The sequence below is a fragment of the Calliopsis andreniformis genome, chromosome 5 (genome assembly GCF_051401765.1).
Source record: "Calliopsis andreniformis isolate RMS-2024a chromosome 5, iyCalAndr_principal, whole genome shotgun sequence".
Taxonomy (NCBI): domain Eukaryota; kingdom Metazoa; phylum Arthropoda; class Insecta; order Hymenoptera; family Andrenidae; genus Calliopsis; species Calliopsis andreniformis.
In genome coordinates, this window is record NC_135066.1 from 10,714,650 (window position 1) to 10,740,431 (window position 25,782).

The 25,782-nt window shown below is 39.5% G+C and overlaps 1 protein-coding gene across 1 annotated transcript; it reads right to left on the reverse strand.

Annotated features, from left to right (window-relative positions):
• Window positions 1–112: 112 nt before the first annotated feature.
• Window positions 113–22,305, reverse strand: LOC143179044 (protein Wnt-11b-1). The gene is made up of 5 exons (XM_076378034.1): window positions 21,985–22,305; window positions 11,213–11,454; window positions 8,171–8,523; window positions 7,496–7,767; window positions 113–835 (listed from the first exon to the last, which is right to left on the reverse strand). Exons 1-5 carry the CDS (start codon window positions 22,068–22,070, stop codon window positions 661–663), a joined length of 1,128 nt encoding a protein of 375 aa, XP_076234149.1. The 5' UTR covers window positions 22,071–22,305; the 3' UTR covers window positions 113–660.
• Window positions 22,306–25,782: the final 3,477 nt, after the last annotated feature.

The window sequence follows — 25,782 nt, forward strand, 5'->3', positions numbered from 1 at the left end:
ATGAATATTATGCTATATGTACTCCGATTTTCATGCAATCTGTATGTATCGAATAGCATAATGGATACTTACGAGAGGAATAAAAACACGTTTCGGTATGTCAAGTGATATTTATTGCAGAATATAATTTGCATAGAAACTACGTCAATTATTTACATTGTACTAAATACGTTTATCTCTAGCATGCTGCTAAAAACAGTGTTGTCTGTCTTTTAAGTCTGCCAATTGATGCTTTATTCGTATACAATCACTCGATGATGTTCTTTTCTTATTTCTCAATACAACATTCGTCGTTGTATTTGTTTATAATTATGTATAATATCTAAAAGGATATCAACTGACAACACTGTGCTATACTCGCAACGTATCGAAGACACAAACTTTTAATAAATAGCAGACGACATAAATAAGAGTTCTATGAAGTTTTAATTACGTTCTAGTCGACAATCATCGTCGATGATTCACTTAAATAATCGTTAATCTCTACGAAACAGCTATAAACACGTGTTTCGTGGTATTATCCAATCGATATAAATAAGTTTGATTCCTTTAAACGCAATCACTCCGTATTTCCCGCCGATCGTGGCGCAAGTAGATCCTTCCCCCAGACTGGATGAGGGATCTGGTTCAATCGGTATTTATTTCTTCGATTTCATGCATTCATTTGCACTCGTAGGTCTTCATGATCTTCCTGCAGGTCTTGCATTTCACATAACAGCAGCTGATGTATTTGCAATCGCATCTTTCGAGGACTTCTTCTGTTCTAGTGATATGTCCTCGACCGCAGCAGAGATACTCGCATCCCTCGTAACCGGAACTGCTGCCATTGCATTGCCTGGATAAAAAGATGAAATTTATTATTAACGTGTTACGTACTCTCACTCATTATTCTGCGAATAAATTAATTTTTTTTAACTTAGCAGTTTCTATATGGTTTTTATGTTCTTTAAATAAGGGAGAGAGGTAGAAGAAAAATAAAAAACGCTGGGTTCTAATAAAGCGTTAAGTTCTTATAATAAACTACTTGTCCAAGTTTCGGAAATGTATCACTTTTGCTAATTTTTTTAATCGATCATACACTTTGCATATTTTGTAAATGTTCCTTAGCATTAAATTATTCGAAATCTGTGATCGGGAAGCAACGACAGATTCATATTTCGATATCATTAATGGTAAAATAAGAACCTTAATCCTAAGAGGGACGTATAAAAAAAGATGAAATTCGGGCGAGTTACAGGTGCATAAAATTCGAAGGGGCATTAACGTCTCAATAAAATTTGTTCATTATTCGATCCCGTGTTTCGTGTCATGGCGGTGTCTCGTAAAGGTGTGCCCAAGGAACAAAGAGGCTGAAAGAGCTCGTACCAGGGTGCATCTTATACGGATTCAGTGTGAAGAAAAAAAGATCCAGAAAAATGTAATGGGGAAATGGTCGGAGGCGTCCCGTAATAAACATTCACCACGCCCACTTTGTATAATTATACACGGTGGGTTATAATTACCGGTTGTAAGTTGTAACCAGTCAGCGGTGCCCAAAGGGAACTGGCACTATATTTTAGTTCAGGGAAATGAAATATTAACGTGTCCAAAACTAGCATCCGATTAGCTTACGAATCGCCCGCGAGTTGGTCTCATCCATTAGTTCCTCTGTGATTAAATATCGTGGGGAAAAAGCCTCACCCTCCATAGGGACTCCTTTAAATTAGAATAGATACTAAACGAGATATTAACATTTTTACCGTTTATGTCAATTTATTTCATTAGAAATTGATTTAGGTCTGTGTTCCTGTGAGGTCTTGTGAGATGATTTATGAAAATTTGGGTACAATATTTAGTATATACTAATTGCTGACTAATGGACAAGAAAATTGAAAATATAAGCTCGGAGTTAGCTTAACCAGCCCTATCTTAATTTAGATTAAATCAGTTGGAGTAAACATTTTGAGATGTATCTAATTATTGTCTTTAAGTTAAATTTGAGTTTAACACCTTGGAAAAGATCATTTTATATAAGAATATGACTAAAATAATAAATCTCCAAATCAGTTTTTAGTCCAGCATTGATAATCTCTTGTTGAAAGATACACGGTCTTTTGTTCAATTTTTAGCGTAGGCATTTCATTTGTATCCACATAGTGTCTAATGGTTTAGTAAAAGAGGAAACAAAGGGTCGTCTAGAATGACTCCACGCACGTCCATTCGTGCAATCCCTTTGGCTCCCAGAACCAGTCAGCGTTTCGAGGAATGCCGTGGGTGATCTTAATTCACGAAGACCGAGGCGTGAATAATTTAGAACGACGAAGAGGTTCCTTTCGCCTTGCCGCCGGAAAATCCGTAGCGAATGCAATCACCGACGAAAGGAACATCTTTCTTTCTTTATTTGCTCCAGCCCGCGTGAACAGTGATTGTTGCGCCACTTTTGGGACCGCACCGAGCCCTCGAGGAAACACTTCATTAGGCATTAAACTGTCGATATATATGTACCTGGGATAGATTTTCGTTTGAAACGAAATCGAAACGAGCCATGAATACGAGCATCATCAGATAATGGTCCTGTTACGATCTCCATTGATATTAAGAGGGTATTCTGATATAGGCGCTCATCTTTTTAAGGCTTTTTGGGAATTTTTTTAAAGAAATCAGACACCTATTTTGTACCAAACTTTTGTGCATGAATTTACTGATATTTAATATATACAAATTATTTTCTTCGAGCGAAAATAATCAACCGTGTATGAACTGCGTGTCCTGGTACAATGTCCCTGTTAATGTCACTGGTTGACATGATTTCATTCAAGTAAGTTATTAATACTTACCAAAGTGTAGTTTTTTTTAGAATTAATTCCCAAAGTTTTCACTAGTTCTGAGGGAGTCACAGTAGCGAAATCCCTTAAGACTGTTTAACAATTTTGGTTCCAAAGAAAAATACCTACTTAACTTGAGAAAATAGCAACACTTTTTATAAGCGATTTTTATGAGGAAAATCTTTATATTTTAAAATGTAATCAAATGTCCTTTTTAGTAACAGGAGAGATCTCCCAAGAAGGAAAAGCGGAAGACTAAAACAAGAAAGTGTACAGTATAATTTTTCCCAAGATATGCCCATTAATTCATTCAATTACTGCTAACGTACCACATCTATGAATGTATAATTATCAAAGTCTGAATTATTGAAAGGCTGTAGCGGTACCAGGCAAGGAGAGATGGTCGTTGAAATATCGTAAAACAGAGGATTTATTCGGTTTCGAGAACAGGTTTCCCGATCGCGGGGAAAAATGGGGTTCCGCCCTATCTCGAAGGTCTTCTCTCATAGGTAATTGCCATCAGAGCCGCATAAATAAAGCAGCATATCTGGCTATGCCGAAGATAACTAAGATCGAAGCGAAGAAGGAATTCGTTGTGTGCGGTTGGCTTCGACACGACGCCACGCGCGCGGATACGAAAAGGCCCCGAAGAATCGAGCGGACGTATGCACGTACGCGCGGTGCAAGTATTTTATTAGGACGAGATAACGATTAGTCGACTAGCTCGGGGACAGGAATAAAATAAAAGCTGCAGTCGCGTCAAATCGCGGCTCGTAAAGTCCCGTAAAATATTACGGCACGTTTGTATTAGACGTTGGCGGGCTTTCGTTTTCTTTTTCCCTTCGTGCTCTTTAATTTTTAGCTGCACGATGGAAGTTTAACCCTCGAGAAGTTTCGCGCAAACAGCCAGCTTTACGACTATTACTCGAGCAGCGTTGCGTGGCGATCGCATGGACGGCGGTTTAGGTCTTCATCTGTTCCCTCAATTCCCTGCCTCTTCAAGTTTCGCTGATAAAACGGGTGTCGAGAGATTAGGTTGCAACTGTAATCTCCCTTCTGCTCGTACATATTAGCTTCGATCACTTCGAGTCTTTCGCTGCTCTAATCTGCCCTATGAAGATTTGCGAGAATGTTAGTTGCGGCTTGAATTGGGTCCAATGCTTAGATGTTTGCGTGAAACATAATACAGGGTGAAGAAAAGGGATTCATAACTTTTAGGTGGGTAAAATATCCCTGTTTTCAGGTACTAAATTAATTTTTTATAAATTTGGAAAGAAATATATGAAGACTATATAGTTTTTATGCACACACGTAAAGAAAATCTTAAGTTTGGTTTAAAAAAATATAATAATATAAGTACCCTAAAAGTTATGAACCCCTTTTTCACCCCGTATAAATACGTTGTTATGAGAAGAAAAATCTTCTCTCATTTAGAGATATCAGGTAGAATGAATGTATGTGAATTCGATAGATTTAACTGTGAAGAGATTGCAGGAAGAATCTACTGACGTAAGAAACAAAGTAGAATAAGAACCTTTTGAAGCAGACTGGGATTCATTATAAATGACTCTGTGTTGTATACCAATAACAATATGTATATCAAATTTTGACCAAATATTCAATTTGCAAGTCAATGAACGATAGTAAAGATTGACCAAGGAAGCAGATGTTTGGCGTTCATTTAACGTCGAACGTCTCTTCGTGTTCTTGCCTTCATCAGATGTAAAAAGGTTGAGTATAAGGTGAGGTGGCTTCGTAAACAGACACATAAAAGCAAGATGGAATTGACCAGTTTTTTCGTGAACCTCCGACTAACGATCCGCCAATGGTTGAGCAGGATTTTCTTCTTGTCGTTTATTCGATCGATGAATCTTTCATAAGGCTTGAGCTCCAAATCCATCCCGATAGTGCGTGCTTGTCTCTCTGATTGCTGTCACTGTACCTTTCTCTGTGTGTTACATTACATAAAAGTCATAATAGAATTAAGCATCGAAAGTCTTGAACCACTTCTTCCTGTTTAAAGGCTCTCATCGATAATATAAAATGGTCTCTCGAGTATTTCTTCTTTGTCGATCGACGATTTCGATATTGTATAGACGTTCTTTATGCTTAGCGAATCTTGCTTTCTACTAACATAAGTAGCCTTTTTGTGTGTGTATGTTTTTCAAAATGAATTGAAGTCATTTAAATTAATAGGAAATATTTTCAAATCTGTGTTTCATACACGTCCTTGAAAGAATTTTTCAAGTGATTTTAAGTGCAATGCAGTTACGCGTTTCTGTATGTCAAAGATAGCAATTGTCAATCGTATTAATCATTGCAAACCATCTGAGCATATTGTTCAATGTTTCTTGGTCTTCCAACAATAATGCAAGTCATAGGTATTTTTCGACATCAAGATTAAGTTTATCTCAATAATTATTTCAGGATCTGTCTTGCTGAGAGCTATTTTTCCCTTCCAACGCAAAGAAATCGTTTGAAGGAGAGAAAAAATATCTTAAACTCGGGAATGATCAGGTGAGCCATAAAGCCGAGTTACGACGGCGTTAATGACTCTTCATTGCACCTTCGTTCGCCAGCAGTCCATAAGACGAAACTACACGTTGGAAAAGCGCGTGCAATAAAACTGAATGACCTGGCCATAAACTTCGTATCCGACCGATTTCCGCGCAATTAGTTTTCGTTGGTGCTCAGGGAGGAAGAAGTCCCGTGAATTGGATTTCGGAGGCTTCCGACGTGGCTTTCCCATTAATTATATTGCGCTTCTTTAGCTTTATGAGCCAAGGAAACCTATTGGAGCTCGACAGAAATTTCGGTATTGTTGGTGACAAATAATTAATTGAGAATAGAGGATTTATGTAGCTCTTCTCCAGGGTATGGCGGAGAAGCAGAAACAGTAACGATTGAATACTTTTAATCGCCACTGTGTTTCTGACTTGATTTAACGAGGAGAGCTCAGATAACTTTAACGAAGAAATCGTTTCAAGTTTAGTAGTCAGATTTTAGCGAATCTTCTCTAGTTTGTCGAACTCGTTAAATCGAACATACCAACGACTATTTTCCAGAAAATCTTCATATTCTACTTTCGATCCTAAATCTTCAAACCTTTCAAGAAAATAAGGAGCAGCTTTAATTACCACTATCACGTGAACTATTGGCCACATGCTTTCTCATGAAAGGATCGTTGAATTCTATCCACCCTATACAATTAACACGATTGTTATTGTTTAATGTTCCTAAGCTCGTTATGCTAAGAACAATTTGTAAGCCAGAACATATAACAGGAACACAGAAACTATTTTTAACCTACCCACGTAAACTATTGCTAAACGGTTGTTAAAAGCAGAACAGTTACGATACATCGTTGCGTAAGGATGTTTCAAAGTGCGAACCAGTAGGAGAAAACATAAAGTGATCGAGGAACGTTAAGACAGTGCTCGTTCGCATCAAGCATTCATTTCTGCAGCCCAGGAGCGATGTATGGATTTCTCCTATAGATTTTTTACTGGTATTCGCGAGCCTTTCATTACGACTGGCTCTGACCATGCAACACGAATGCGCCACGGGAGGATACTTACTTCATGCTACATATTTCGAATGCATTACTTCACTGGATTATGTAACCGGTCGCGGACATGTAAGTTATTACGTTATTGTATATGAAATGACCGATTCACAGATAAATCGGATTGCTAGCGTTATAGGTCATTAGCGTGCGCCACGGATGCCGTTTATCATCTATCAATCTAAAGCTTCTCTGCAAGTGCTATTCAAACTTTTTCCTGTTGCTGCAAGTTTATGGATGCTAGCATTGTTATCAACGCAGCTAAGAGATAAATAAGAACGATACTCGAGCGATTTCCTTATGTAACTGTATACACTGGGAACAAGCTACCAGAGGTTCAGACACATCAGGATACATTGTTGGTCACAAGTTTGGAATCACTTACTAATTCTCATTAAAAAGGCTTCAAGCCTTGTTAGGTTCACAGAATAAATTATTGGTAAGATACAGGGTGTAAACAATATACGTGGCGAGATTTTAAAGGGTGGTAGGGGAGTTCAAAATGTCCTATAGCATAATGTCTGATCTGCTTCCATTTTGCAAAAATAATGCTTTAAAGTTTACATAACTATATTGTGAACTAACAATTGGAAAATTCGGTAATTTTGCAGGTACATTGAGGGACAGAAATAGAGCAAAAATATCTTAATATGTTTTGCTTTATCTCTTGCCGTTTAAATTTTATAAAGCTTTCAAAATTTGAGATCCATTCCCTCGAACATCTCCCCTGTTGAGGATTTTAAGCTCCTCTACTACCCTTTAAAATATTATCGTGTACATTCTTTACACCCTTGTACCTAGTACTTGAGATACTAGGAATGTATCCATAAAATGTTACTTCTGACTTGAAGTTAATATTTTCAATGATAGTTACTGTTCCTTATTTTAATGTAATAGAACAAAGTAAGACAATTGTTAATCGTGACTCAACTTTTGTGTTCAAGAAAGCAATCTTTATTTCTTTTGAGCTAAAGGATAATTATAAACTTGTGGTCAATTGTGTGTTATAAAATAAAATTGCATGCGCATTTTCACTTAGACGTTATTGAAACTATATTTTCTCTATTTAATTAGAACATTCTTTTTCGTAGGAAATAGTATGGTGATTAAACAGAATTTAATTTACCTGCCAACGGTGCCAAGGCTTCCTTTCTTCTTATCAGGAAGGCAATAGTCAGGACTCTTTGTAGTGTATAGAAGATTATCGTGGTGATACAAGGGTGGCAGTCTTCCGCTTGACCTCGGTCGAACTTCCGCAGCGGTTGCGTATCTTCGAAGCAAACGACTCCCTGCGGCTGCAGGCCCTGAAGAACCGAGTCCTCTCCAACAAGTGCGCACGCTGCACGACCCTGACACTCCGTGGCACTTGCATTCCAGGGTCAGGGATTGTTCCACCGCCTTGTGACAGAAGTATGCATAACATCACGTGTAAATAGCCATTCATTCTTATTGTAAGTACAGTACGGTAGAATCTCCATTAATCGAATTTTAAATATAACAAATTTCTGTTATATAAAACTGTACGTCCCGATACATAGATTATGAGGTCCGAGTAACTGAAAATACTATTTTATGACACTAGTTTTTATTTTTAATTAGGTATACCTAATGCATTTGAATTTAAGCTTAAAATTGAATAATCCTACTGTATGAAAACTAATACTGCCCAACTATGGAAAAAGGCAGTAACTACAGAAAATGTAAAATTGAGTTTTTTGAATTTTTAGATAATTTTGAACATTTGCTTTTCTCCATTGTTGGACTATTTTCATTTAATATCAACGAAATGATTTTTAATTACCCGTCGACCTGCCCTGTTGTTATGCATATTAACAGCGTGCAGAAACTTGGATGTTGCACCGGTACCAGGAGGTGTTGAGCCCTGAAGAAACCTCTTGGCCATTCGGGACGCTGATCTGACGTCATCCCCGCAGCCGCCCCATTTAAACGAGTTCCTGGCAGATAACGTGCCGAAAGAAATTGGTGTCGCGGTGAATGAAGAAGGCGAAATCAAGGCTGACGGTGAAGGTGGCTCTCTTCGGGGTGGCGTGGCACAGGAACAGGCTGCGAGACTACCCAGAGCGCATCCCCTCGCGAGCCTCCACACTGCAGCTGCAGCCGACATCGCGTACACGAACGCCTGCTCCCTTGTTCCTGTTTTTGGATCAATGAAAATTCATTTTTAATTAAAAAGCAAGGTGAATAAGGTAAGTGTTCCAATACCCGGTCGCTTAAGATGTCAAATGTCCCGATAAGTAGACAGTTTAAAAGTACGTATCTCGATACTTGAATTATTGAATGTACCTATGTACTATTTTATGATAGAATTTTTTGTACTTTTTCTTTGTTTGTTTTATTAGGGTGCACTAGAATTTGAGATTAAAATTAAAGAAGATTAGCGTCAGTGTTCAGTTAGTGTATGGAGACATGATCAGCTACTAGGATATTTATCTACTTATTTAGGGAACTATATGGGTGAATTTTCTGTTTTTATTCAAGATAAAAATTGTAGAGAGTTTTAGTTGAAAAAAGGGTTACACTTTCGATTCTTTTTTTTACAGATTGATCTTGAGATTAGTCACAGATGGTTTTCTTACCTCTTAATGTTCAGACTTTTCTCAAACTTAGCATCTAAAAGTAGACAAATTTGTATCTGTAGAAATTTTTAACCTGGGGATATTGTAACACCATTTTTGCATTTCTCGTGGTCTATGAAATAGTTTTACTAGATTCGTGGCTGTACCCGTGACTATCACAGGCCTGAGCGTTACGATAGCTTTATTCAGACAACTCAAAAATTGAACACACTTTTATTAAAAATTAGAATCACTATCTATGGTTCCACTGACTCTCTACTCTCTACAGCGAATATAATATGATAGTCGAAGTGTTAGAAGTCTTCAGCCTCTCCTTCAAGCAAAGTTGTCTCACAGAAACGTTAAGACTCTTCTCCTTTCTTTTCATTTCCCATCTAAGAAGCTTCACTGGACCGTTCAACTTTCATTAAAAGAGGCGAGGGAGGAAGTCGTTAAAATTCTTCTGTCTCTCGTTCACCGAAACGAAAATCACCTTCCGAACCCGACCAATAATTCGACCGCCATATTCCCAGCGCGAAATCACTGCAATTTACTCTATTTCTTTCCATTCATCCACGCAAATACACAGTCATCTAGCATGCACAAGGAAAATCCCTCTGAAAATTCGTAGACAGAGTAGCAGGGTGCTTCAGTAAACTATTCAGTCCTCTGTGAAAGAGGTCGAGCGTCGTCGGAGCGACGCCGATTTTCCGAGCTAGAAGTTTCCAACACGGGCAATTAACGAGACAAGAAGGCGCATCCATTCGACGCGAATTCTCGAATTAAATCGGTAATAACGGTCGCGGTGCCTTTAGAGGCCGCATTCACTGGCCCCTCCGCGCTGGTTTGAAATAATTGAAGGAAAGCTGATTAGCATGCCGCGTATTGCGTGCACGGAAAAGGGGAGAGGCTTTGCCAGTCCTCCGGACGCGTATCGGGTAACTGTCTTTTTCATCGCTGCCGAAAATCCATCGCTGGCTTCTCGGCTTTCTCATTAACGAACCTTCCTCCTCGCTCGGGAACACTTTTATTTACAATATAATTATCGCCAAACGCCAACGATTAATCTGCTGGAGGGGAGGAAGCACTGCTTTGATAATGACCACTAATTGAGCGGCTCCTCCCAAGTCTTCCTTTTTACTCTGAAACTTCTTCAGAGGATATTCGAGCTCTATCTCGAGGCTCGTGCCAGGCTTTGTACTGACAACAGTTTGGGTTGAAAGAAGTTTTTTAGTGTATTGGAGAATTTAGTGGAGTAATTGAATTAAAAGTTCGCCATTATTGGGGACTAATTTGTGTTTTAATTTCAGTTTATTGGATTAGAGAAATATTTTATTATTGTTTTAGGAAAATGAAACGAGTTTGTTGGATAGGATAAATGATTGATTTAGGTGAGTTTAGAAGATTTCTTATTGAATACCGCTCTAATCTCGTTTTCAAATTCATGTCTAAATGATAGTGATAGAGATAACAGAAAACGGTCTCCAGGTAAACGAGAAGATCGTGCGTTAGAAGAATTTAATGCAGGGAACGTGTTCGTGTCAGTTCAGAAACATCAGATCGCTTTCTCTGGCCCGTCAGTTCGTGCATTATACAAAATAAGTACCAACATTACTGGAACTCGACGTGTCACTTCAGATCGTACCAAAATGTCGTCATGGTGTATAAATAAATCTCGCGAGAGAAAGCCTGGATTGTAACCAGGAAGTCAATTAAATGAATTTTCGTAAAATTGAATTTATATTCAATCCTGATTCCTTCAATATCGGCAGCACACGATCAAATAATATTATCAATATCGAAAAGTATTAAGTATTGAACATAGATGAAATTTTGATGTTTGTGACCTCAGTGTCAATACTGGTAATGGTGTGGATATTGATAAATAAATACTATTAACTATTTATATTTGAACTTTAATTCTAAATTTAATTCTAAAATTCTCCGAATCTGAAGAATATATTATGTATTAAAAAATCGATTATTTATCACTGCTACAAAACGTATTATTCTCAACCATGTTGAGAGTCGAATCCTTAGAAAGTCTCCCACGAATCAAAGCCTCTGTTAAAATATTCCATACTCTTTTCCCCCCACATTGTTCCTCCCATGCCTCATACTTCAATCAAGCATTCTCGTCGACATTTACGATTCAATATTTCCTTCCCACGGGCGTTCAACAACTGAATAGAGTCTTAAGATGAGCACGGTGTGTCAGTCTATACAGTATTAAAGAAATAGATGCTGCCTCTCGGTGCAGGACATACCGGTTAGTAATTCAGGCGTATAATCTGGCGCGCGCTCGATGCTGCTGCAGTTCCACCTACGATGTCGAAAAGCCTGCTGGCACACGGTCGATGTATCCCTCGCTGCTTGTACCAGGCTGGGCATCACATCCGGCGCTGCCCTGCATGCCCTCGCCTGCTTCCTCTCCAGCAGGCCCGAGCTCTTCGCGCTGGTGCAAGCCTCCCTCGTCCATGTGTAACCATCTCCTGTGCGACCGAGAGCACTGAAATTCAACAGGAGTTGAGAGGGGAAAAGTGGCGAGAACATCCTGAGTCTAAAAATTCGAATCACTTCGAACTCGAACATGTCTCATAGCTTAGAACTCCTAAAAGTCTTGAAGTTCATCTTAAACTTTGATAAGTCTTGAGTCTTCGAGGTCCTCAAAGTTTTGGCGCCCCAAAGATCTCGATAGTTCTAAACTTTTAGAAGGATTCAATAAATCTTGAAAGCTGGCAATAATTTAATATCATAGAAGCAGTTCCAATATCTATTTCAGTTTAATCTCTAAACAATACTGCTAATACAAAGCGCTAAAGAAACCCTGAAAAACTCGAGCTACATTTCGAAACTTCCAAGAGTCCTAGGCTTCGAACCACGTTCGAAGCGATTCGAATCACATAGCCCTGAAAAACTTGGAATCGCTTCGAAGTTGAGATTCGAACTCCCATGACTAATGGTGAGCCTTGCGCTGCCGCTTCGGTCTCGGCTCGGCCAGAGGGCCGTAAATCAGGGGTGAATTTCGAAAATTATAGGGCGTGAAACTGAAAGGTGCCTTTAAACGGCGCGGGTGGATACGTGCGGATGCCGCGGCGCAAACCGTACGGAGGATAATTACGGACACCTGAAAGTCGAAATGGCTCGTGCACGGGTACGTCTAGACGTAACAGCCCTGGGAATGACCGGCTCGCCAACCCCGTGTCAGGAGCCTACCCTCGGAATTACCCTATCAAAAGGCTGTAGCTCTAATTCATTATTCCGTCGCCGACTGCCGCGGTGATCGCGGCGTTTGATGGCAAAGATGCCTTTCGCGTTATATGCTCGTCCACCTTGACGACGCTCCAGCTGCGAACTCGCGTCGCACGCTGCACCGAGACGGGATTAGACCAATCGTAAATAAAGGAGTTACGCTATAAAGCGACTGTCATGAACCGTCACATTTGAGAAATATCCTTTCAGATGCGTGGGACTTCGTAAAAGGACTTCTGGGTACTTGAGAGTAGGCTTTCATCGAATTTCATTTATTCTGTTATTCTATATGGTTTTTTTCTAACCCTTGACTTATATTCATATATTATATTCTTGTGTTCAATATTCAATGGGAATTCTATTAGATGCATGGGACTGTTACTTGGATGTGATTGTTGTGAATTCATTTTTATGAGTTTGTGTTAGTATTATTCATAATCGTACAGTGGGTGTAGAAAGTGTTCGAAGATTAGGTTGAGGTATTGTCAATATGTAAATTACTGTTACTTTATGAAGAGAAGTTGTATAGTAATCTTAGTGGAGTTACTTTATAGAAAAAATTCTGTATTTTTACATCTTTAAGTAACAGTTTCACCAACCGTCAACCATACTGAAACATTTACATGGAACATGTTCCCCGTGTGAAATAAAAAGATTCACTAATTCAAAAGCGTGTTAAAAGAAATTAGAAATTCAGGTGAACAGGAGTACACGAGTATTTAATTCTGTCAATCAGGCTGGAGAAACAAAAAGAGGCTGTAGAAAAATTCGTATCGTGTTATCAACGTAAGGTAAATCACGCCACCATATTAAAATAATTACTGTCCATCAAACAACGTGTTTCAGACGAATAATTTGCATAATTGTATGGCCAATCTATCAAGTGTCATTTCTAGAACATGGAATTTGTCTTCTGAGATCATTTCTGTCAGTTCGTGTGCGTTCACTTGTTTCGAAGGAAGCCTCGAGCAAAGTAAATTTAAAAGTCAATAAAGATTGTGTATCGCGTTCGCGGTGCTTGAAAAAAAATGAAACGATCATTTTAGATTTTTTGGATATTACAGTTTAACACGCGCCAATTTATATACTTGTTAATTGAACTTGTCACGTCACCTTCTTATTTCATCATTATATGAAGGAAGAGCGTGGGCAAAATATCAACATCCAGGCATTAATTAAACAAATTTTTTAGTCGAATAAAAAGCCTGGTACTCGCTGCAACATGAAATATCGATGATGATTCTGTTACATATACTCAGATAAACGTTCCACTTTAAGGCGTTTTGAAAGTATAAACCAATGATTGCACGCCTTCTACCGATCGATCGACGATTTCCTTCGAAGATTTATGATCGTTCCTCTCTCGCCACATAGATACACGAGTCGATAACTAGATAAATGCAAATATTTGCGCATATGTATACAAGGTGAAAATTTGCGATCGTTAATCTAAGCTACTTTCCCCGTTTTTCCTTTATTATTGAAATACAATGTTTCAACTCTCTGATATAGACTGTTTCAAATACTTGGAGTATACTTTATAAAACATGGCAAAATTTTAGCGAATGTTTCATTTTTTGTGGAGGTAAAAATTAAGTAGAACCATATTAGAGAGGGTAACTTCAAGATCTCTCAGATCATTTGCATAGCACATAAAATAAAATCACTTCCTAGCAAATAGAAATAGAATTCTAAAAAACTAAACAGTCACAGCGTGATTTATAGAGCACCAATTGTCGTGTGTTTTTTATATTCTGGGTAGTTTCATTTTCTCTTAATTAGCTTGATCTTCCTGCGTGGATAGATAGAGGGATGAAAGAGAAGGGAAAGCAGGAGAAATGGATCTACTGAAACCAGGCGACTTTTTGCAACGGGACGGTGAAAAATTAGCCAAACACTTTCGCCAGCTACGCACAAACGCGGCGGGGTCGCTCTTTCACGTGTCCCTGCTTCGAGATGCGTGGATTTAATGAGCCATGCGTGAGAAATATCTCCCCTGAGTCCGTTCTGAAACGCCTGACGCGTGAAATAAATTCCTTTCCTTCTTCTTTCATTGACGAAAATGTCCCGTCCTTTTCGTGGTATACGTCATCTTCATAAAGGACAATAAATCCCCGTTTCTAAGTCAAAATAACATAAGTCATATATTTTCGTATCTAGGGTATTGACATTTAGAGTTTTGAATCCTGATTCTATTTTAAGTACTTATGTTTCATTATATTTTTTTTTTTGCAAAATTTGTATACAAAATTTCATATTCTTCATTTAAGGCAAAAACTGAGATTTTTTGAAAGTGTGATATACATGATTTTTTTTACAGTCACAGATATCTCTAGAAGCATCCAAGCTTTTTGAACTTTTCTGGAAAAAAGATGTGCGAGGGTGTATTAAAACAGTATAGATTACGTAATGATTAGTAGATATTTTCTGACAAAATAAAGACAGAGTTACGCAATACGCGTCAATAAATCATACGTAGCAAATAGTGTGACGGAAACTGTCCGACATCCAATTTGTGGCGTGTGCGCTTAAATTTGTTACGAGTTATGATTCGCATACAGCATATATCATGTCGATAACCATTTCAATTAGCCAATGAACGCATTTTCGAAGCAATCTCGGCGATCGCAACGAGATCTTGTCTCACGGGGACCACCTAGTATGCAACAAGTCCGGACAACTCGTACACGGAGCTACAAACGAAGAATATCGTTATACGTTCCCTATCCTGTGTACATATACCTACACGATCATTGTGAATCGCAACGACGTGGTTACTTCTTGCACAACAATTACATTCGATCTTTTATAGAGTATATAATTGGATGTACACATTTATGTAGAAACTTTTTCCTGGGGTCTAGGGATGTCTTTCTGAGGATATAAGAGGGTTGAAATACGATAAAATACTTATTTAGTTTAAGATATACATTTCTTCTTAAATACTATGCATGTAATCAAATTCCTCAGATTTACTTATTCATTTCAAAAATTCCTCGTACATATACAAATTTAAACCCCTTTCCAAAACAATACAATTGAATAGGTGAGTTGAAGAACAGCACAAGTTCAAATCTAGCTGTTTTCAAATAATCTCAAAACTATATCTGGATTGTAGAATGAAAGTGTATTAAGTAACACAGAAGAAAATGGATTTAATACACTCTTGCTCTGAAGTCCAGATATGAGCAAATTTACGAAATCGGTTAATTATACAAAATAAAAATATTTATATTTATGTTACATATAGAAAATTAAGCATCAGTCAAAAGTTTTAGCACTATAAAATGTATTTTAAAAAAATCAAAAATTGAAGTTTATCATTTTGTTTGCGAATGGCTCATCTCTAAAATGCATAAACCTACAAATATGTAAGAACTATCACAGACTTATCTGAAAATGTGGTTTCTCGAATTGTACTGTTTTTCAACTAATCAATTCAATTGCATAGTTTCGAGGAGAGATTTTTAAAATGAATAAGTACCTAAGTACGGGAAATTTGATTACATACTGAGAACACCAATGAAGAAACTTATATTTTAAACCAAAACAATTCAATAATTGAAAGAACCAATGTAAATGGCAACTAAAGGCGCACTTTTCGTTTTAAATCGAATTATCCTAATTTGATCATCGTGTCGCCTAATTACGTCAGAACCAAGCTTCCGCGACGGGCTATCTCGGTGCCCATCGGGCATTCCCATTTTACACCCAGCAACACGATAACGACACCAGGCCTCTTAATTTTTAATCGCGTTTAAATCGCGCGGCCGCGAGCTCGCCGACGCGACACCCAATACGCTCGAATAAACGAGATAAGAGGAGGTCGTTTAGCCGACTACTAGCCACAGTTTCGTTTCCTTTTTAGTCGGCTGGGGGCTGGGGCCCGCACACGGGAGACCTGGCTGGGCCTGGGGATCGTAGGCGCCGGCCTATTATCGGCCCCGTAAAAACGCCACTTTACGATTCCACGGGTCAAAACGAATTTCGAAATTGCACGGGACACCGGGGTGTGCTCGTCTGTATAGCCGTTTCGAAACGTACGTCAAGGAGTTTTATCGTACCACCGCGCATTTTCATAAGAATGTTCCCCGGCCCGTGAACGACCGTGAACCTCTCTCTCGCTGGATGGCTATCCTCTGTCCTTCGTAGGGATGGGACTAAGTTCAATGCGCACTCACGAATCCGAGCCAATTTCTGTATGAGAGTTTCAGTTCATGAGATTTTGGTAGGAGATGTTAAATAGAGTCCTGTAACGTGATAAAAAGTTGCAGGTACTTTTGTGTGACGTGAGACAGAACTGGGATTGGGTACACTTTTGTATGGGAAACTGTTCACGAGAGGGTGGTCGAATCTGTTTCAGGAATTTAAATATGGTTTGAAATTGGGAGGAATAGGGAGATTGAACATTTGGACACTTGGACACTTGGACACTTGGACACTTGGACACTTGGACACTTGGACACTTGGACACTTGGACACTTGGACACTTGGACACTTGGACACTTGGACACTTGGACACTTGGACACTTGGACACTTAGATATTTGGAGATATGGACACTTGGACATGTAGACACTGGAATACTCGGACACTTAGAGACATTTATATATTTGCAATTGTAACAATAACCAATCAATTCTGCACTTGTATTACATGGCTTCTGTAGCACAAAAGATTCTAAATAAAATGTTACCACAAGTAATAAACAAAATTACCTACTTCTCATAGAAAAAACTCAACAGAGGTCTATAGCCTCAATACTGAAAGAAAAACCGGAAGGCACAAGGGGACGCAATTTGACCCACTTTTTGCGAGATTACCAATTTCAACCACTTATCCCAACAATGGATCCTTGCATCCGTTTACGACCCTCGGCTACCGACTACATGTACCTGTTGAGTTCGAAAATGGAATCACAGTTTAATACCGATAAATCTTGGACCTAGTTCAATTGCTTATGTGTTATTAAGTAAATACTCATGACGTATTGGAATCTACAACTACTTGCAATCTATGCACACGTACATGCTTGATCCCATTCCTATTTTACCGCCCTTCCAAGTAACGCAACCCATGCAAGGGCGTGTAGGCCTCGGCTCCCAATTTACGGTCGCGTTTTTTCTCGCTGGGCAATTTGGGACGAAGGTGACGCGAAAAGGAGGCGGCTGCCGCTCGCCACGGGCGTGGAGCAACCGGTAGCATATCTTCCGGATTATCGTCGCAGATCCGTGTTCCGTTTCCAGTCGAACGTTTTATAAGGCGGACTGGTCGCCATAATTAGGTATGCGCATACATAAGCCACATTGGGGGAAACGAGAGGCACGACGATAAAAGGAGCGTTACTCGAATATCTGACGCAGGAAGTGGTGATTCGGTGAGACAAGATTACAGTGGGCTGCTGCCAGTCGGTGGTGAAGTGGGACAGAGGTGGGCTCGAATTATCGAGAACGTCGCGTCGGATTAAACGGACCGAGGAACGGGGTAATCTTGGTCCACTCGTTGAGTATTTTTATGATGGGTATCTTTCGTTGTTCCGATTGGAGCTTGGGAGAGTTTAGATTCTGGAGTTACCGTACTTTCTTCTAATCTTACTGTTCTATCCCTTGGTTGATACTGTCTCCATGCTATGACGGAAGTAACGTTCTAGGGTCATAGTAACGTTATTGTTATAGGATAGATACATATGTTATATTTAGGGGGATATTTCTTTCTGGAATTTCTGAGGACAGAGACTCTAAAAGTCTAAATGCGGAGTTGTTTAAGAGTAACTCTTTTGATTGCTGCATAAATACATAACACGTAGTATCTTACAATGAATCAGAGAAAGCTATTTGTATTCCAAGTATTTTCTGTAATTTTATTGCCCAATAATATTGTATGTTCTTATAACTAAGTTATATAATTACATTGATCCTTTAATGTACAGTATTGCCGTAGATATCAATGCGTTGATATATGTATAGGTTTTATATTATTTTCATTTCTTCAACTGCTTTTTGTTTTCTAAAAAGTGACTCAGCAAAGCAATTTCACAAAGGAGTTATTGACATTTAATAGCTCAATCATTTGAACGTGTTTCTCTGCAGAATACTGCACCTTAAGGTGATCCATACTCGCTCAAAGATCACGCAACACATGATTTACGGGCAAAGAATCGTCTCTAAGTGGAGCACAGTTCGTTACGAGCGATTTTATAAATAGCAACATCCACGCGATCTCGTACCGGTCCTACGCTAATCAAGATACACATGCAAATTATGAATCGATCGTTAATCCTGGCTCGCGTCGAATCCTGCGTCCAAGTCTTCTCAAAAGAGCCCGAGGATCACGACAAAACAACGCAGTAGGTGGTTCAAGAGCGGAAAAATGATTTAGTGACTTTTGAAGGAATGATTAATGAGTGGCGTCTTTTAATTTAGCGGCGGAGATGCTTGACAGAAACATTTGAATATTATAAAAAATGGTCTCGACAGGTGTTTACTCATTTTTGTACACGAAAAAAGATAACGAATTCGTAATTAAGCTTGTAAATCTGTAATGGAAATTGGAGTAGAAAACGCATTAATCAGAGTAAGATGAAATACACTAATCAGAATATAACGTGAGCTTTCCTTGAAATTCACCACCATTGAAGAAGACAATTTTAGATATTATATTACCCACAAGAAGTATAAAAGAAAATTGACTAAACTATTCACTCGCCTCTCGACTATAACTAGTTCAAATGATGAGGCTTTGGGCAGTTTGGTAATTTTGTCAAATCGGTAATCACAAACGTAACCAGCGTTCACAAAGTTTTGTATAAACAAACAAAAGAAATACTGCCCAACTATGAAGAAAAGCAATATTTACTACTATTTTACTACTATTTTGCACTAAAACAAGATACAAAATGTATAACATTACCCAAAAAATACAAAAAACACAATTTTTCTGTAGTTACTGCCTTTCTCCATAGTTGAGCAGAGTAGGCATAAGCACGAGAGTTGAATTTTCGGTGAAGATACAAAATCCTGCGGACTCTGCTTTATTATTGATTCAATAGAACTATTGAATCTGTCAAAAACCTCATCGTCTGAATTCGACGTAAACGAGCAAATCGAATGACTTAAGAAGAAAATCTATTAAAACACCCCTAGCAATCTTATGCAAAAACAATAATTCCAGAATTGTACACTTTCAAGATCCCTCCCTCGCGCAGTAGTCTCCCCCGAAAAAAAGAAACCCCTCCGCAACAGTCCAACAACAACATCCGTTCATAAATTTCCGCGCGAAGACTGACCCCTCAGAAGCACGCGTATCCCGCGGGGCTGGAAGTGACAGGGCCGATGTCATTCTGCTCCGTGGAGCAACAAAAACGAGTCGTAGACGGAATGTTCGATTATCCTTCATCGTCGGCGGGCCGATGATTATAAACAAAGGGAGTAGGGGATCGAGAAGGCTGAGCAGAGAAGGGCACCGAGGAGAGGAGGCTTCTTGGAAACGGCGTTTATAAATCACGAATCGTGGGCAACCCCTAATCTACCACCCTGTTCGAGCACCCTTCCACTCTGGCCCCGTCTTTCGTACTTTTCTCCCCTCCTGTTCCCTCTCCCCTCTCTGCCGCTTGTATTTTGGTTTTGCACGCAAAACCGCCATCACTCCTCCATTCATCATCCGACGCCGAGCTGCCTTCTCTCTTTCTGTTTCCGCTTTTCCTTCCCCCTCCTCCCTCCGCCGTCCCACCACGCCTGGCCATTTATTCCGTTATAGCCCCACGGATGAAATTCGCCTCGAATCACAGGACAATTAACGTCCCGACGAGCGGCTACGTGAAATAAGGGAGATCTGACCGACGATCACCTCCGGCGTGAATGATAATGGGGATATCTTCATGCTCGGCGAGCGGGTCAGCGGGGGGAGTCCAGTAGATGAGGAAGCACGAGGGCCGCTGATTCATAAGAACTGGCCATCGCGGGGAACTGGAGGGAGGAGACGGAGGAGACTGAAGGATGAAAGGAATGGATTAATTGATACGGGGAATGGGAATTAAGACGATCTTGACGAACCCACTGAGAAAGGAATTTCGCGAGGCTCTGAGGGGGAGAGACTGAGGGGTCGTGGTTTCATGCAGGAGGCACCCTGGTGGTTTCAATATGTATATCGAATTTTTTTTATGCAATGGCTAACTTGCTTTATTGCCTAGGGAGAAGCTTGTAATAATCATGACGCTTAATCATGATGCATAATTTGAGGGACTTTGAAGAAAACCGAGGTCAAGAAAAGACGTATTGAAAAATGTAGTTTAGACAAAAACACCCTTTAAGTTACTTGGAGCTATCTGCAAAAAGTTCTATAACTTCGACAATCCTTCGAATTGTTTCACGAGACACATCTTAAAATATTCTTAAAATATCCGAATATAAATATGTAAGAAAAGATTGATTTTTTGAAGCTTTCAGATAACTATCCCCCCTTAAGTGAATTGTCTCCGATGCAAATTCGTAAAAACAGCTTCTGTTTCGAAGCCATCAGGGTGGCGTAATCCCTTAATCGCGCTTAGCGAAAGGGTTTCCACAGCAAAAAGTCCGAATGGTCGAGATTAATTTCAATCGGGCGGAGAATTATCGTATACCTGTCGCTCGCGCGGGCGTTGGCGGTGCCCTCGCGTCGGCCGAGAGAAACGATTCGCTAATAAACTTAAGATCGACGCGGTGATTCACGTACGAGGGACCCTCGAATGCGTAATAAATCCTCGTTGAGAGTTATTGTTGCCGCGGGCATCGCACGGCCCGTAGAACCTGCACGAAAGAAATCCTCATAATAGAGTAAATGATTCTTGTTTCGCTGCCATTCTTACTCCGCTTCGCGAGCATCCTTCACCGCTACTAACCTATTTGTTTCTCATTAACGGGCCTGCATTAATCTTCGAACTCCTTCGGAGCCCTCGCGTACGAACAGACTGAACGCTTGTTACCGAAGGATTCATGGGGCCAGGATCGAGACCGGATCTTCGAGGCAGAGTTTAACCCTTTTGCTCTCGAAGCAAGACCCCTGTGTTTTTGTTACAAAGAAGCTTATTGCGTGATCAGGGTATAGGGTGCCTTAAAAAGGAGCGAAAAGAAGTCTGGCAGTATTTGTTGCTTGGATGTGCTGCCAATGGAGTGGATACAATATTGACGTGCAAATGAGTGATTTCAGGAGGAGATTTTTTAGTACAGAAATGAGATATTTAGGAATTGTCAAATACTCAGACAGTAGGTACAAATTTTAAACATATATGTGGTGCATATTTCAAATGTTCAATATTTAAATTATTACCCCAGTTTGAATATTTAAATATTCAAATTTCTGGATCTTCAAATCTTTCAAGAAAATACAATAAAATGCATATAGTAACCTTGATTAAGTATCATCTTCTAAACTATTATCCATATTTTATTTAGCATGTATCATAAAGAAATTGAATGCTCAAATGATTTACTGATCTTAAGTCCTAATGAGGAAATTAGTATCAAAAAGAATAACATCTTCGATTTGATCCATCTGTTACCTTCTTTATATCATAGTACATCGAAGTAAATGTACAATTCAAATACTGCTCAATACTTCTTGATTATCATTTTTGTCTTTATCACAGAATCCATTAAAATGAGTCTGTGGGGCGTTAAAAATGGACTTCGCATATTTTTCTCAAAATAATATAATACCTCATCCCCCAATCAAGCACCCAGGAACTCTAAGACACTCCAAAGACTAAAGCATCCAATTTTTCAATAACAGAACTGCATTTTTCAGATACTCACAGCCACTTGATGCACTTGCCACCTTGCACCAGCAACAGGAACAAGAGCAACCAAGCCTTAGCACCGCTTCTCTTCGTTACCACCATTTTCGCTCACTTAACATTCCAGAAGATCGGCATATTTCTGCCCGCAAGAATTTCCTTCTCCACAACTTCCTCCTCCGCAGCCGGGACAGTTTTGGTGCGCGCCGCGTCGCTCTCAGGGACCACTGTGCTTCCCTCGATGATCGATGAATCGTTCGATGGACAACCGCGGTTCCCTCAACAGCTCCATTTCTACCAAACCACTGACGGAAACTGCCCCCTCGATATCTCTCGCCACTGAATCTACTCAACGTCGAACGTTATAAATTATTCCCCCCACGCGATCCCTCAAGAAATAAAAACTAAAAAGAAGCAAAAAAAAACGCCTCGTTCCCAGCTCGTCTACTCGCTTTGGCTATCGTTAAGCAGAGATAAATATCCGGTCGAAAGACACTCCGCGTATATTTCTTTAATTACAGCTGTCGATGAGGGGCCGATAAGTCGGCCGAGCTGCAAATCACACGCGAAACCGTGGCTCGGTGATTTCTAGCCGCCGCGAACATTGCAATTAGCTGATCTTCGGCTCTGGTGAAAACGTGGTATTACATCTCCGCGGTCGACGACAAATATTAAACGAGCCACGCTCGACGGCAGACCACGGTGGCACTATCGCGATCGATCGGTGGGATCAATCGTCGTACGGGCGAGTACGTCAACGCGCGCTATCCTGAATGATCTGCGACCGACACGGTTCGCTATCAGGGAAGTTCCTTCGCACCGTCCCGTTTCGACTGCAGGGAGTCTGCGTGGTTACAGGTGTCCGTCGAGCCGTCCTGCAGGATTTGCCGGTCGTCGTGGAGGTGGAATCCTCCTACTACTACTCTATTTCCTCCTACTTCACCTACTCGTTTTTCGTTGGACGAGGAACCGGCCACGGGGATGGCGATCAGAGGATGAACGGGAGCGAGCCGATCGAGGGAGGAGGCTGCCGGGAGGTGAGTAGAGAGATCGGGCCTCACGGCTGGGTTGTGGAGGTACTGATGAGGGAGGATCTATGCGTCTCGTTGACTCCTCCTGGCGGTGCTCGAGATGTCGCACGTGTTTTACGAAAGTGACACAACTCGAAGAATAAAAGATATTAGCCGGTTTGTTTATATCAGATGTTGATTGGCGATATTTTTCTGTATGTATTATAATACTCTGCTGGGGACAAATTTGTAAATTGGTTAAAAACATTTTCCTACCTTTCGGTCTGTGGTTTAGACCAGCGTCATGGGTGTGTTGTAATGCAGGCTGAAACGTAGCGTCTATCATTTGATACAACTCGAAAAAGTGTTTTTGAGGGGAAACAAAGAATTATTCATGAATATAGGAAGAAATTATTTATTAAATAATTTTGTGATTGTAAGGCAAAACTACGTATGTCACATTTTCAAAAAATTCGAGTTAAATTCGGTCAAACTAATTTACGCTATTTTGGATATTAGTTGAGTTGTTTTAAAAATTTGATGAGATCTTCTATATTCTCTTTTTGTAATTTGTCTTGCAGTAATGGCTTCGTTTTGAAGGAAGTTCGATAATTATTGTATTTCTGGCAGTGGTATAATATGTATTCTGATGTAATTATTGAATTATTGTCGAAGCAAATAGGTGTCGGTTTCTTAAATAATATTTAATTGGGTGATTTTTGTATGATTAACTCTGATTCTGGATATAGTTACCTGTTTCGTTTTTTGATAGTCTGCAAGATATAATTTGGGAGGTAGATTCTAGAAAGACTAATATGAGAAGAAGATGCTAGTAAGTATAACCAGAATTGTTCCATTGTGTTTTCCACTTTGATATTAGCTTTTTATACAAAATGTTTCTGTAAGTCTTTGTAGCGATGGCTCGCGTGAGTATCTGAAGGTGGATCTGTGATAGCTTCTTTAGCTGCTTGGTCGGCTCTTTCATTTCTCAGTATTCCAATGTGTTACAGAAACCATATCAACACGATCCTTTTTTCTTGTTATACTTGTTCTGTGTGAATTTCCAGTGTCTCAAGGATGACATTATTTTTGGAATTTTTATTATTAGATGTTAATAAGGCAATTTTGTAACTCGAATAATAGTGAAAATAATTAGATGAAAATTACACTGAGTTATCTTGAAAAATAAATAAACACGGGAAAAAAGTTTTAAAATTTTTAGTCTGTAATTGTATAACAATTCTTTATGTTAAAAACTGTCGAAAATTAACGCCACCAAGTGGGAATACTCCCTTAACTTGTCTTGACTTAATACTAACTGGCTCCAATTTTGGATCTTCTTTTATGTAATTTTATATCATAAAACTGGATATAGTCTATAAACTCATTCTCCGAAATCCTTTAAAAATAATCGAAAGGGTTAAAATGTCGAAGCAATGAAAAATATTCAAGTAATAGGTACGTGAACACAGACAGTGTTTCTACCGCCTGTTCAGACCTTTCTAGATACTTCCGTAGATACTTCTATCTCTAAATTCAAGTTCTAGAATAATATACGATCCCGCTTTCTCTTCAGAACTAATTGACAAATCACACGCGTAAATGGCCCAACGTTTTGTAACTGTTTGCTATACTTCTTGGTTTACTACATGCTCTAAGTAAGTTCAACTCGAATGAATATGCTAATAAAGTGCCTTAATGCAGTGCCTGTTTAGTGGCACTTAAGTCTTTTTTTCGGGATGTATGACATATTGTTGAAGTGAAATCATTTTACTAGCATTTCAAGTAGAAAGTATATTAAACATTACAAAAACTCTTTTTTAGTAACTTCTGAAATATATCTATCTCTTCTGACATCATCATTTAAGTCAGGAATTATTATCATCCTATTACTCAGACTATAAAAATTTGTCAATCCTCCTGTAAGTATTCCTCTTAGCAGAGTAAGAAAATATTGTCTCTCCCTTCTACACTCGGGTCAACGAGACGAGTCAGCAAAGAAACACAAAATTGTCGCGTGGTATTCACGTGATCGATGTCAAGTCTCCATATTTCTTTACATCCGCTGACTCGTTGACCCGACTATAGCTACCTCGTCTTATTTTTATTATCACCAAAAACAATCACACTTAACCAGAAAGTGATGTCGAACTCTGACAACATTGATTTTCTCCATCCACGCTGTCTAAGAATTTTTTATTCGCTGTTAAATTTTTTTTTGTCGCTGCTCGATCCACGAGCTTCAGTATTATTGCTAAAGCTTGCACATTAATTGCGTTGGTTACATTGACTGGGTGCGCTCAAAATGACACGTTGGACGGCACAACGGCGTGGATGGGGTGGAAGGAGACGAGTTAAAAACGGTTTATTGGCGGTGGACTGCAAAGGATGGCCGCTTCTTTCGTTCCAGATTATTTCCCGCCATTATTCGCCGAAGACGTCTACCATAAAAAGGGGGCAAACAGATCCGGCGACAGCTGCTTGGCTATTAAAAGCGACTTAGACCCCCAAACCCTCGGGCACGATCGCAAAAGTTACCTCTCGTTCCACGCCACTCTGCCACGTCAACCCCCTTCGTTCGCGATTACGCACAAAGTTAACACACGCACGTCGTATACGTGTACGATGGCTTTCCTAGCAAATAAGCAAATTGCTAAATGAGCCGTAACGCCAACACTCACGTTCACAAAGAAAGAAAGGAGGAAAACGTTGAACCTCAGACGTTTGCGAATTTTTTACCTTCAATTTTGCACCTGATAACATTGAGGAGTCTCGTATTGTATGAGAATGAAGAGATTTTTGGCCAA